The sequence below is a fragment of the Erinaceus europaeus genome, chromosome 4 (assembly GCF_950295315.1).
Source record: "Erinaceus europaeus chromosome 4, mEriEur2.1, whole genome shotgun sequence".
Classification (NCBI taxonomy): domain Eukaryota; kingdom Metazoa; phylum Chordata; class Mammalia; order Eulipotyphla; family Erinaceidae; genus Erinaceus; species Erinaceus europaeus.
The window spans coordinates 45,056,548-45,071,288 of record NC_080165.1 but is presented as its reverse complement, the minus strand read 5'-3'; the positions used below and the strand labels follow the sequence as shown (position 1 = coordinate 45,071,288).

General features: G+C 41.2%; 1 protein-coding gene across 1 annotated transcript; it reads right to left on the bottom strand.

The window, feature by feature from the left end:
- Positions 1-6,323: 6,323 nt before the first annotated feature.
- NHLRC1 (NHL repeat containing E3 ubiquitin protein ligase 1) lies at positions 6,324-9,169 on the bottom strand. Its single transcript, XM_007539295.3, has one exon. The coding sequence runs from the start codon at positions 8,901-8,903 to the stop codon at positions 7,716-7,718; it is 1,188 nt and encodes a 395-aa protein (XP_007539357.1). The 5' UTR covers positions 8,904-9,169; the 3' UTR covers positions 6,324-7,715.
- Positions 9,170-14,741: the final 5,572 nt, after the last annotated feature.

Sequence of the window (14,741 nt, the reverse complement as noted above, 5' to 3'; positions counted from 1 at the left end):
TGGAAAACTGGGTAGTGTTATACACATACAAACTATTGTATTTACTGTCGACTGTAAAACTTTTTTCTTAAAAGTGTTTTTATTTATTCATGAGAAAGACAGGAAGACAGAAAGAACCAGACATCACTCTGGTACATGTGCTGCCAGGGATTGAACTCAGGACTTCATGTTTGAGAGTCAGTGCTTTGTCCACCTCCTGGACCACTAATTTTTTTTTTTCTTTTTACTAGAGCACTGATCAGCTCTGCCTTATGGTGGTGCAGGGGATTGAATCTGGACTTTGAGCCTCAGGCACGAGTGTCTCTTTTTCATCTCTTTTTTTCTTAAAAAAAAAAAAGTCTGTTTCTGAAGATAATCCTAGATCTGTATAATATTCATTCTTATTCAGATAGTAGCAACAGTTTCTCTTGAAATCCACCAGACCTTGATTGATCATAGTTGCACAAATCAAGGTGATAGGTATTGAAAAAATTCTGTCTGAACATACTGGAGAAGGCTTATCATTCAGCTGAAAAAACTAGGAGGTAAGTTAGAGTCCACTTAGATTTGACTGTATAAAATCTAAGTATATTTTCTCTCTCCAAATTATAATATTTATATTGTGAAACTTGACATCTGTGCTCTACCTTAAAGTTTACCTATTTTTTCTCTTTTTCCTCCTTTGTTTTCATTTTTAAAAAAGTATTCTACTTCACCTTGGGGTTCTCTTGATAACAGGAATCAATCACCTAGTCCAGCTGGACTGCATTACAGGAAAACAAGTAAGATAGATGGAATATTTGGTGACTACCTCTCTCTCTTTCTCTTTTTCTCTCTACTATGGTGATTTCTCATGATGTGTGGGGATCTCTAAAAATTAACACCAGCTGAATGTCACTAAAATTCAATTTATAATGAATTTCCTGCTTAATGAAATTTGAATCTTATTAATTGCTTTCTAGGAATACTAATCCCACAGTGCTGAGTCAACTCAATTCAAAAGTGAAAATAGCTGTTTTCTCTAATTCAAAGTAATTAACTATCTTTAGACTCATCTACATTTTCCACTCCTACAATGGGGGAATGATCTGTACCATTCAGGAGGTAGGGTACCATGGAATGGCAAGGAAACAACCACCAAGGATAAGGCACATACCAGGAGGGAGAAATAGAAGTATGAGGAATTCGTGTTTGGACAGAATGGATTTCATAGTTCAGACTTCTGTCACCTGACACCTGACTTTTAAGTATCTCCTAGGTGCTAAAGCAAACCCCACACAAGCCTCTGTACATCAGATGGGAAAGTTACAGAACACTGTGGGTCAGGCAAATAAAGAACTGCATTCATTGATTTCTGCAAATGTTACTGGAGATCCCAATTTAGACATTTGCTTCCAGCACACAATTAAAGTCAAACTTTGTGACACTAGATCTTAGAGAGGCAGGCTTATTTAGAAGCAGCCAAAGCAACAGTAGACCACCAAAGGATGGAAGAGAATAAGCACTTTTGGGACTGAATGGAAGATTTATTTTATTTTTACCAGAATTGAGTGGGAAAGAGTCTTTTAGCTTCCTCTGTCTTGAGCCCTAAGGCTGGAGCTGGGTACTCCAGGCCACCGCTCTTTACCACCACTGGACAGAGAAAATGATCTGTGAGAAAGATTCCAGGCAGGGAAGACAGAGATCAGAACCGAGACAGGAACCCTTCCAAGTTCTTTCCCCTGGAGTTGTGGTCCCTCACCTTCCCAAAGTTTGGGGTTACAGTTCTGCCAACTTATAAGTTATGTGAGACTCTTCCAAGAAGTCCCAGGCTTTGAGTCAGGATGCTCCCATAATTAGGCATGGCAGTTCCTGAGCCCTGTGACATATACAACCAGAAATATATGGGTTCAAAATGTATAAACTATACAGTGACCTTATACAAGAAAAAAAAAAAGATCGAAGCCATACTATGCATAATTTGAAACCAGGTCAAGGGGGCTGGGCAGTGGTACACTTGCATGAAGGCATACATTACCTCATGTAAAGACCCAGGTTGAAGTCCCTGTCCCCACCTTTAGAGGGTAAGATTTACAAGCAGTGGAGTAATGCTGCAGGTATCATCTATCTATCTGTCTGTCTGTCTGTCTGTCTGTCTATCTATCTATCTTTCTACCTATCTACCTATCTATTATCATCTATCTCCCTCTTCCCTCTCAATTTCTCTGTCCCTTTAAAAATAAGAAAAATAAAATAAAACAAAGACAATTTAAAGAGAAAAAAGAAAAAGAAACCGGGTCAAATGTAAAACTCCCAACTGCTGGTTTTTTGTTGTTTTTGTTGTTTGTTTGTTTTTTTTTTTGCCTCCAGGGTTATCACTGGGACTCGGTACAAATCTACTGCAACTGGAGGTCGTTTTTTTCCTTTTGTTGCCCTTGTTGTTTATTGTTGCTGATGTTATTATTGTTGTTATTGCTGTCATTGTTGGATAGGACAAAGAGAAATCGAGAGAGGAGAAGAGAAAGATAGACACCTGCAGACCTGCTTCACTGATTGTGAAGCGACCCCCCTGCAGGTGGGGAGCTGAGGGCTCAAACATGGATACTTATGCCAGTCCTTGCTCTTTGCTCTATGTGCGCTTAACCCATTGTGCCATGGCCAGCCCCCAGTACTAAAACTTTTTTTGGTTAAATATTTATTTATTTATTTATTTATTGCCTTTAGTTGCCCTTGTTTTATTGTTGTGGTTGTTATTGTCGTTGTTGGATAGGACAGAGAGAAATGGAGAGAGGAGAGGAAGACAGAGAGAGGGAGAGAAGACAGACACCTGAAGACCTGCTTCACCACTTGTGAAGTGACTCCCCTGCAGGTGCGGAGGCAGGGGCTTGAACCGGTATCCTTGCAGAATGGGAGAAGATCTTCACATGCCATACATCAGACAAGAGGCTATACACCAAAATATTCAAAGAGCTCAGCAAACTTAGCAACAAAAAAGCAAATGACCCCATCCAAAAATGGGCAGAGGATATGAAACATTCACTACAGAAGAGATTCAAAAGGCTAACAAACACATGAAAAATTGCTCCAGGTCACTGATTGTCAGAAAAATGCAAATAAAGACAACATTGAGATACCACCTCACTCCTGTGAGAATGGCATACATCAAAAAGGACAGCAGCAACAAATGCTGGAGAGGTTGTAGGGACAAAGGAACCCTTCTGCATTGTTGGTGGGAATGTAAATTGGTCCAACCTCTGTGGAGAGCAGTCTGGAGAACTCTCACAAGACTAGACATAAACCTTCCATATGATCTAGTAATTCCTCTCCTCGGGATATACCTCAAGGACTCCATAACACCCAACCAAAAAGATATGTGTACACCTATGTTCATAGCAGCACAATTCATAATAGCTAAAACCTGGAAGCAACCCAGGTGCCCAATAACAGATGAGTGGCTGAGAAAGCTATGGTATATATACACAATGGAATACTATGCAGCTATTAAGAACAATGAACCTACCTTCTCTAACCCATCTTGGATGGAGCTAGAAGGAATTATGTTAAGTGAGCTAAGTCAGGAAGATAAAGATGAGTATGGAATGATCCCACTCATAAACAGAATCTGAGAAAGAAGAACAGAGAGGGAAACTCAAAGCAGGATTTGACTGAATTTGGAGTAGGGCACCAAAGTAAAAACCCTGAGTTGAGGGTGACAGTGGATGGGGCTTCATAGGGCAGGGGGTGGGGGAGGATGGGATGGGACACAGTCTTTTGGTGGTGGGAATGGTGTTTATATACACTTCTATTAATTTTTAGTCATATAAATCAATAATTAATATGAGAGAGAAAAAATGAATGTCTCAAACTTTTATTTTATTTTTTTATATTTATTTATTTATTTTTCTGTTTGTTGTCTTTGGTTTTTTATTGTTGTTGTAGTTATTATTGTTGTTGTTATTGATGTTATTGTTGGATAGGACAGAGAGAAATGGAGAGAGGAGGGGAAGACAGAGAAGGGGAGAGAAAGACAGACATCTGTAGACTTGCTTCACTGCCTGTGAAGCGACCCCCCTGCAGGTGGGGAACCAGGGGCTTGAACTGGGATCCTGAAGCTGGTTCTTGCGCTTCGTGCCACGTGCACTTAACCCGCTGTGCTACCGCCCAACTCCCTGTCTCAAACTTTTTAATGCACAGATGATAGGCTGAGTCTTTGATATGCTGATTCTCTAAAAAGCTTAGACCAGGGAAAACAGAAGCAACCAGTGGCACAGCTATATACAAATAATGTCAAAGGACATAAATTACGGTGATGTGTATGATACAGCAAATCCTAACAAAGGGATATTTCAATGTTAACCCAATTGCCAAATAATGTGGTTATAGCAATAACTATCTATTGCCCTCTTAAACACTAAGACAGCAGGAGCCTCCTGCTTCCTCTATAGAACCTATATTTCCTGGAACCTCTAGGGTGGGGCTCACTTTCCTGCATGCTTCTCTCAATTCATACCAAATGATAGTGCATCTGCAGATCCCAGCCTAATCAATGCAGCGAGTACCACCTCAGCATGCTTCACTTCAGACTATGTCCAGAGATGTCAGGCTTGGAATGTCAACCCTTCAGCCTCATTATTCAGGTGAGACCTTTTCTTTCATAGTATTCTCTCATTCCATTCCAGGTGGTTCACTTCCTAACAAAGTCCCAAAACCTAGATATAGACCAGGTCCCATGAGATAGAGCATATGTTCACATGTATCCATAAATTAGGGCAAAATATATACCTGAAAGCAAAAGTACACAATAGTCTTCAGCAAGTTAGTATAAAGTTCATAATGAAATAGTGTCTACTTAGATACCCTCCACACCTACTTCCTATTACACTTCCCTCACTCACTCCAAAGCTAACCTTATCAAAGCAATGACTGTAAAAGCTGAATAAGGGCAAGAGACTAGCATACTTTAACGATGACTCTCTAGTCACTATCAGGCCACTCCATCAGCTGGGGCCCTAATTGGGGAGTCCTGAGATTCCCAAACATACATGATGGGCCTAGACCTCAAATAAATCCCTCTCTCCATTGTTACCAGTCATTTCTCTCAGGAACAACAAAACAGACCTCTTTGTGGGCCCCCATAGGACCTTGCCCTCAATTTGAATCAACAATGATAGAGAATGTTCCATCCTCTGAAGGGAAGCTGGACAACATACTCTGAAGAAGATGGGTTCTGATATTGGAGCAGCTTGGAACGTTCCTACCCATAACCACAGAATGTGAGCTCAGATTGACAAGGATGCCAAGGTCACATAGGTTCCTAAGCTGAATATGGGTCCCAGATCAGAACAAATCGATGGGTTTTACAGTCAACAATATTTATACACCTTTCCCATATTTGGGAGCTACTCTCTTCCCTGATCGAGCTTTCTGGTCCTTTTTCCAGCCATGATATCATTTCCGCAGACAATAACTTGGATCCACCTACATATCAGATTTCACGCTCAGGGGAAAAAGAAAAAAAAAAAAAAACTAGTATAGCTTCTTGCCCTTTGGTATGCGACTAAAATATGCCCACTAACTATCTACAAAATGCAGACCCGTCCCCCAACTCTTCATCTGCACTATTCCAGCCTTTAGGTTCATGATTAGTCAACAATTTCTTTGACTTTATATGTTAACTCTCTTTTCAGCCACCAGGTTCCAGATGCTAGTATGATGTCGACCAGACTTCCCTGGACAGACAACCCCACCAATCTGTCCTGGAGCTCTGGTTCCCCAGAACCCCACCCCACTGGGGAAAGAGAGACAGGCTGAGAGTATGGATCAACCTGTCATCGCCTATGTTCAGCGGGGAAGCAATTACAGAAGCCAGACCTTCCACTTTCTATATCCCACAATGACTTCAGGTCCATACTTCCAGAGGGTTAAAGAATAGGAAAGCTATCAGGGGAAGGGATGGGATACGGAGGTCTTATGGTAGGAATTGTGTGGAGTTGTAGCCCTCTTATCCTATGGTTTTGTCAATGTTCCCTTTTTATAAATTAAAAAAAAAGAATATAAAGAAAAAAACCAAAAGAAAAAAAAAAAAACTTTGCTATTGCTTCTGAGAAGCCTGTTACTTGCCACAATTTCAATAGCTCTAAACTCTGAGATGTTTACACTCGTGAAAAGCACACACTTTAGAAAGCACTGGTCACTTCACCTGAAATTTCCATTTATTTATTTATTCAATTGAAACATCAAGCAGGCATTATCTTGGTCAAGTCTGTATACTTCAATTCAAGAAATATTTAAGTGTTTACCAATGACCTAAATGCTGACTTAGGGTCAAGGGTACTGTTTATAAAGTACACAGTGCTTACAACACATGAGATAAACTTATTTATTTATTTGCCCCTGAGGTTTCACCACTCTAGATTGATTTTTTTCCAGATTGAAAGAGAGGGATGACACCACAGCACCGAGGCTTACCCAGTGCTGTGGGGGTTGGGTCTTGAACTTGAATAGCTTAGATGACAAAGCAGACACTTCTTGCTGACCCTCACATAGGACAAATTTCAGATATATAGAAGAAAAAAAAAAAAGCAAAAGTACCGCAGGTTACCACTGGTTATAAAATGGCAGGCAAAATCACTTCTGCCAGTAACTGGTTGTACTAAGTTAACACTTTATTAACATAAACATGTAATAGAAATACCATCTGTGGTCCAGGAGTTGGCACAGTGGATAAAGCATTGGACTCTCAAGCATGAGGTCCTGAGTTCAATCCCCGGCAGCACATGTGCCAGAGTGATGTCTGGTTCTTTCTCTCTCTCCTCCTATCTTTCTCATTAATAAATAAATAAATAAATAAAATATTAAAAAAAAGAAATACCATCTGGCCCTCTAAGTAGTATGGATTATACAGTGTTCACAGCTCTTCAGAATTTACATCAACACAGGTCTTTCATAACTGAACAAGTAGTTTTACCTCACTGCCTATAGTGGAGAAGATGGAGGTAATAAAAGTTATGTCTAACATCTGAATAAGCAGCTTAGTAGTTTATTTGTAAGTAATTTAGGATCCACAGTAATCTCATCTAATGTGCCTTTGGAGGAGTTATGAGTTGAACCAAACTGATGCTAACTTCAAAATCCGTATTCTCCTGAACTTTTTAATGTTTTCTTGTGTGTGTGTGTGTGTGTGTGTGTGTGTGTGTACAGCTCATTAAAAAAAACAAAACAGGTACTGTGGTCCGGGAGTTGGCACAGTGGATAAAGCTTTGGACTCTCAAGTAGGAGGTCCTCAGTTCCATCCCCAGGAGCACATGACCAGTGTGATGTCTGGTTCTTTCCTCCTATCCTTATCATTAGTAAATAAATTCTTAAAAAACAAACAAACAAAAAACAGGTGCTTATAAACAGATAAGACATAGCAACAATATACACTCACATTTCCCAGACTCATGGAGTCTGGGAATCAGACTTGTAGTTCAGCTACAATTTTCTCATCTCTACAATAGAACTAAAACCAGACATTATCTCATAAGTATTTGTAAGAATCTAGTGAACTCTTGGTAATATCTCCAAATTTCTTAACATAAGTACATACTCAGTAAATGGTAGATTTAATTATTATTCTTTAAAAATTGCCTCAACCTTTATAAATTTGTGAACAAGTAATAATTCTCCTTACTGGATAGATGAAATTTAGCAACTTTTCTAGTGTTAACCTAATTGTCTATTGGTGGCAGCTTCGGGGTTTCTGATTCCACACCTTATCACTCCCAATCAGCCTTAAAGAGTTTTACAGAATGGGCAGCACTGTCCAGAACAAAAAGAGAATTCTCTTTGGTGAAAGTCAGAGCCACAGGATGAGAAAGACCTCCGGTGATAACCGGCTTCAGTACCGGAAACTCCTCAGGTTTTCCTAAGCATAAGACAGCCTGACCAGAAGTATCTGCAATAACCACATTCCCCTGGTGATCAAAGGTGACAGCCGAGGCAGTTACTTTGGTGGGAAAGCAGAGGCTCAGCCCAAAGGTATCCACCTGGCCAATGAGCTGCATACTAGAACTAAACACCTTCACTGTGGTATTCCCAGCCTGGGACCCCAGAGCCAGGGGGTGTTCTATGACAGCAATGGCCCCGGTGGGCCTACACACCGCCACCCCTCGAGGACTGCACAGGTGCGTCTTCAGCCTTTCAGTTCTCCGCAGGACCCCTTCAGGAAAGTCAACTTCCAGGCGGTGCAAAGACCCAGCCTCTGCATCTGTGACTATGACCTCATTCTGGGGGGTGGTCTCCACCCCCCAAGGTAAAGAGAACTGGCCTCCAATGACAAGCTTGATGTGGCCCAACAAGTCAAATACTTTGATGGAGCGGTCGCCAGCGTCGGTGACAACCACGTGGCAGTCGCTGGTGACCGTGACATCCAGGGGGTACTTAATGTCCTGAGAGGCATCCCCCTTCTCTCCAAACTGATGAGCGCATCCTCCCGCAGAGTCAAAGATCTTGACCCTTCGCCTACCGTCGTTCACCACCACCACCCGCCCCGTCTTGGGACACAGCGCCAGCCCGGTGGGATTAACTAGGGTCCCCCAACCCCCAAAGGCGTGGTGGCAGGTGAGGGTCCCCGGGGCGCGCGAGGCGGCGCACGGGGCGGCGGGGACCGGAGGAAGAGGGGAGCCCAGGAGCTCCAGCAGCTGCAACAGCGGCAGGCAGTCGCTGGTCTCGGAGCCCTGGCAGGCTCGCCGGCAGAAGGGACACTCGAGGGTCAGCGTCCGCGGGTGCGCCAAGGAGGCCACGCAGGCCAGGCAGACCACGTGGCCGCAGGGCAGGTTGCGCGGGCGCCGCTGCTGGCGGGGGCCGAACCTCTCAAAGCACACCTTGCACTCCAGCAGGCTGGTTTCCGCTTCGCCCACGAGCTGCTCTAGTGGCGTCGTCCTCTCGGTGGCCTCTGCACCCATCGCGCAGCTCCAGGCGCTCCCGCGGCGCCGCCCCCAGCCCGCAGGCCGCCCTCTGCCCTTGGTCACGGTCACGGGGCGGAGCTCCGGCCCTGACCGCGGCTCTGCGGGTCTGTGCGCCCCAACCCGCTGCCCCCTAGTGGGCGCGTGCAGCACTGTTTCCTGAGGATCTGCGAAGACCTTTTCTTCCTTCTTTCCTTCTTTCTTTCTTTCTTTCTTTCTTTCTTTCTTTCTTTCTTTCTTTCTTTCTTTCTTTCTTTCTTTCTTTCCTTCTTTCTCCCTTTCTTTCTCCCTTTCTTTTTAAAAAATATTTATTTTATTTATTTATTCATTCATTCCCTTTTGTTGCCCTTGTTTTCTTGTTGTAATTATTGTTGTTGTTATTGATGTCGTCATTGCTGAATAGGACAGAGAGGAATGGAAAGAGGAGGGGAAGACAGAGAGGGGGAGAGAAAGATAGACACCTGCAGACCTGCTTCACCGCCTGTGAAGCGACTCCCCACCAGGTGGGAAGCCAGGGGCTTGAACCAGAATCCTTAGGCCGGTCCTTGCGCTTCGTGCCACGTGCGCTTAACCTGCTGCACTACCGCCAGACTCTCCTGAGAAGGCCTTTTCTCTACACTCTGCCCTCTCAACGTGGTGCAGAACTGCAATCCTCATAACAGTGGCGAATGGATTATTGCCACTTTATACACGAGGAGATCCACTTAATCGAAGACAGGACGGTTGCTCCCTATTACCCAACTTCTAAGTGGCAAAGCAAGAACTTAGGACTCAGTCATCCAACTCTGTGGTACATGTTCCTTTTGATCATCAGCCGCTGTAGGGTGCTAGACTGTCAAGGCATAAAACGTGATCTCCTTGGCAGCATATGGGCATGAAAAAAGATCTTTATACCTGAGGGCTCAAGATTCCAGGTTTATGCTTTGGCACCACTATAAATCAGAGTTGAGTAGTTAAAACAAAACATAGTCTCTTTGCATACAATCTCACTGGGACAATCGGACTCGGGAGGGAAGTTTAATTCTAACCTGGTTAAGGGGGATAGCACAATGGGTATGCAAAGAGACTATCATGCCTGATGCTTCAAAGTGTCAGGTTCAGTCTCCCACACCACTGGAAGCTAGAGCTGAACAGTGCTTTGGTATAAAAATTACCTCTTTTGTGTCTTCTAAAACACTCACAGTAAAGCCGGTGATAATGAATGTTTGTAAAATGAGTTCATGAATAAATGAAGGAATGTTATAGAACAGTAAAAGAGTCATATGTGAGGCCCATGATGGGAATGCCAACCAGAAAAACAAGAACGTTGCTAGGCAAATACTAATTTGTTGCTATTAAGTAAACTTGATTTGTGAGTAGAATTTATAATTATTTTTATTTATACTGTGATTTTTCCCATGGATTTAATAGTCATGTTACACCTGTTAAACTAAACTGTCTAAAGTGTAATTTGAGACATACATTTGTTTGTATCATGAACTATAAACAATCTGTTTGAAATATTGTTTTACCACCTAATGTCATTTTACCACCTGTTGTTGCATTTGTAAATAAAGACAAATGCTGCTTTTAAAAAGTAATGATAGGGTTCTGAAGATAGCATAATGGTTATGCAGAAAGCCTTTCATGTCTGAGGCACCAAAGTCCCAGGTTCAATCCCCAACACCACCATAAACCAAAGCTGGATCAGTGCTTTGGTAAAACAAACAAACAAAAAAAAAACAAATATCTGCATATCTATATATATGTATAATTACAACTAGGAATAATATATGCATGTAGTGCTTGTTAATTTTTTATGTACTATAATTTTTTAAGCAGCTAGTTAGTAATTGCTATCCATGCCTATCATCTTTTGACTAGCTCCTATACAATATTTTACTTAAGCCTCATCACAATCCTATAAAAGCATGGTATTTTCATCACCCCTTTTCTGCCACTGAATTAATAGATGTTAAATATGTCTAGAATCACATGGTGAAGAAGTGACTAGATTGGAATTTGTATTGACAATCAGATTGTAGAGTACACATTCTTACTGTCCCACTAACCAGTTGGTTACAAACTAGGTTACATAGTAAATACCTAGGTGCCAGTTCCCAAAGGTTTATCTGATAGCAGGTGATTCCCACAGTGGAATTTTTAAAAATTTATTTCCTTTTTGTTGCCCTTGTTGTTTTATTGTTGTAGTTATTATTGTTGTTATTGATGTCACCGTTGTTGTATAGGACAGAGATAAATGGAGAGAGGAGGAAAGACAGAGAGGGGGAGAGAAAGATTGTGAAGCGACTCCCCTGCAGGTGGGGAGCCAGGGGCTTGAACCAGGATACTTATGCCGGTCCTTGTGCTTTGTGCCAGCTGCACTTAACCTGCTGTGCTACCGCCCGACTCCCCACGGGAATTTTTAAAAGCAGCCTAGGAATTGATAATGTGTAGCCAACTAAGAAAACTATAGTGCTACAATTCCTTCAATGGAAGCAGATTAAATTTTTTACAAATTTGGTCAAGATTCAAAGTGTAGAGAATCTACCATATATTCAAAATCTCCACTCTGGAGATAACATAACCTTTCAAAAATGCATTATGGTACCACAGTCATTCATTTTCTTAAGCCCTCTCCCTCAAACTCTTATATAAACATTGTCTTTCAGGCTGGGAGTATGGATCGACCTGCCAATGCCCATGCTCAGCAGGGAAGCAATTACAGAAGCCAGACCTTCCACCTTCTGCACCCATAATGACTCTGGGTCTGTACTTCCAGAGGGATAAAGAATAGGGAAACTATCAAGGGAGGGGATGGGATATGGAGTTCTGGTGATGAGAACTGTGTAGAGTTGTACCCCTCTTATCCTACAGTCTTGTCAATATTTCCATTTTATAAATAAGAATTAAAAACAAAACAAAAAAAAAAAACATTGTCTTTGGCAAAACCCACATATAAGATTAGTTCTCTTTATTGGAGATCAGTATCATGATCTATCACTCTCTTATTTGCTAGACTTCTGAGAAAACAATGGATTTTTATCCCATTCAAATCCCTCGAAGGAGCTTTAAAATAAATCAAGAACATTTTCCTTTCAAGTGTTACATAATTCAAAGATTACCTGTATACTGGGACACAATAGCCAATTTATTATATTTCTTTTCCAAACAGCCAATGAAAGTCATATCAGGTAGAAAGTATATTCTGATGTTATTTTTTTTAATTATTCATTTATTTTGGAGGGGGGGAGAGAGAGAGAGAAAGAGAGAGTGGAGCACAGCATTGCTTATGAAGCTTCCTCCCTGCAGGTGGGGACTGGGGTCTTGAACCTGAGTTTTGTGCACTATAATATGCATGCTCTATCAGATGTGCCACTTCCTTGTCCCTTTGAGGTTATTTTTAAGTCGAGACATACATTCAGAATACCAAAAATGAAGTGATTTTTAGAAGTAGTGTTATCTAGTAGGAATAAGATGAAAGTCACATTATATTAGATTTCTTGGTAGCCACACTGCAGAAAGTACAAAAAGACTAGTACACTGAATTACTTGCATATATTGTCTAACCCCAAGTACTATAGTTTTTTAAACTATTCCTTTATTTTGAGAGCAATGAGAACTCCACTGTGGTATATGTGGTGCCAGGAATTGAATAAGGGGTCTCATAACTGTAGGTCCCGTGCCTTACACACTGAGCCACTTTCCTGGCTGCAGATTTATCATTTTGACATGTAGTCACTATAAAAATTACTGAAATGGGGCCAGGGAGATTGTATAATGGTCATACAAAGGACTTAACCTGCTTTAGGTTCCAAGGTCCCAGGTTCAACTCTGGTACCACCATAAGCTGAGCTGAGCACTGTCCTGGAAACCAAGACCAGACAAACAAAAAACCCGACTGAAAACTGCTAAAATATTTCACACTCTTAATTTTGGAGACTACATCAAGGCCAGTGTGTATTTTACACTCACAGCATGTTCCTAGCTCAGTCTAGCCCCATTTGCAAATTTCTGTGACCACACTGGACAACACAGATCTGGAATGAGTCATTGCTTTTTCCAGAGACTTATCAGTTTGATTCCATTGATTCTGGATTGCTTCTAATTTCTCTATGCTGTAGTATTATTTCAAAATGGATCAAAAAGCCTAACTCATTACTGTGACAGAACTTCAGTCAACCCTTTGTTGACATTCTCCCAGTCTGAGTGACTCTCAAAGAGAGGATTTGGGGGATGATTCAGCTCCTAGTTCCGAAGTCTTCTAGTACTTCTTGATCTTTTACTGCCTCCTAGGGGAAACCTATATTACCAAGGTCCTCAGAAACACACACACACACACACACACACACACACACACACACACACACACACACACACACACACACACACCCTACAATAAAACAGGACATATTTAAGACTGTTTATAATAATCCCCTTACCACATGGTAGACAGCCCTCTTTGGTTCTGAAAAACACCACAGTACAGATACTGTCACCCTAATGATTTACTGTCAAGACAAATTTAGTATGGAAATAGAACTTTGTGGCATTTGACTGGGAGTTAAGATTTTTTTGTTTCACAAAGCATCAGAATTAAAAGAATATAGGCTTGAGTCTTTCACACGTGAGGACTCCTAGATAGTGATCATTATTAGCCACTGTGTTTTTCAGTGCTCAATGCCTCTCTGTGGAATTAAACTGATTCTCTTCCTCTCACCCTCCCTTTCACACTTGTCCCCAATTTTTCTTTAAAAGTTAATTTTTAAATTCTCAAAATAATTCAATTGCTCTATAGTTATTTATATGTGTATATCATCCACTTCTTTACTTAATATTTTAAAAGGTCAGTATTCCCCTAACAGGACACAAAATTTTGTAAAAGATCAACTGTATGGGATCTCATTTATATTATTTGGGTGCAGATTTCAGAGACCAATTCTGGCTAGTAGAAGAGAAAGAGAGGTCTACATCACAAGACATGGGTGCTCTCCCCAGGGCTTCAGAGACATAAAAGTAGAAACACAGAACACCTGAGGTTTCTTTCCAGTTCTCACCTCTCTGCAGATCAGCATTCTCTGCTTTTCAGGTGTATACACTGCAGCAATTCCTAACTCCTGGGTCTATAACTTACAGTTTTACCCACTGTAAGGGTTTTTCTTTTTTCTACCCAGTTCAAAACTTTTTCTGAAGATAATACAATTGGCCCGCTCAGGTTAGCTGTCTTTTGTTCAACTGGTTATAAAGGCAAGTTAAGTAAGACTATCATAGTGTCTATAAATTCTCAGAATTTATAGGGGAAGTGAGCAGGTCTCAGAGAAATAAGAACCAATGGTAGTTGGGAGACACTGTTGGAATAAGACTAAAGAACATCTAGGTCAGCAGTTCCTATACAGGGAAGAGGAAGATGGTCAACAACTCTGAACCCTAAGGAAGTTTCCACAATGTTTCGTGTTTATGACATTTTTTTCCTTTTTATTTCTCCTTTATTTAGATAGAGACAGAGGCAGAGAGGCAAAGAAGCAAAAAGAAAAAGAGTACAGCTCTGAAGTTCTCTTCCTTCAGTGTGCTGAGGCCCTAGCTCAAACAGTATTTATGACATAAATATTGGGAGAAGATCTACAGCTTTTATCAACATTAAAGCAATCCGTAAACATCATTAATCTTTAATTCAGTCACTGAGCATTTGCATGCATGTGTAGACAAACTTCACTAACTTCTTAAACACACCATTCTACTGACAGGTACTAAATAACCTAATAAATCATGTAGGTTCTAGGTGGTAACTAGATAATGTCTGGCTTAACAAAATGTGATTGTTAATGAAAATAAGAAAATTTGACTCTAAACTTCCCTATT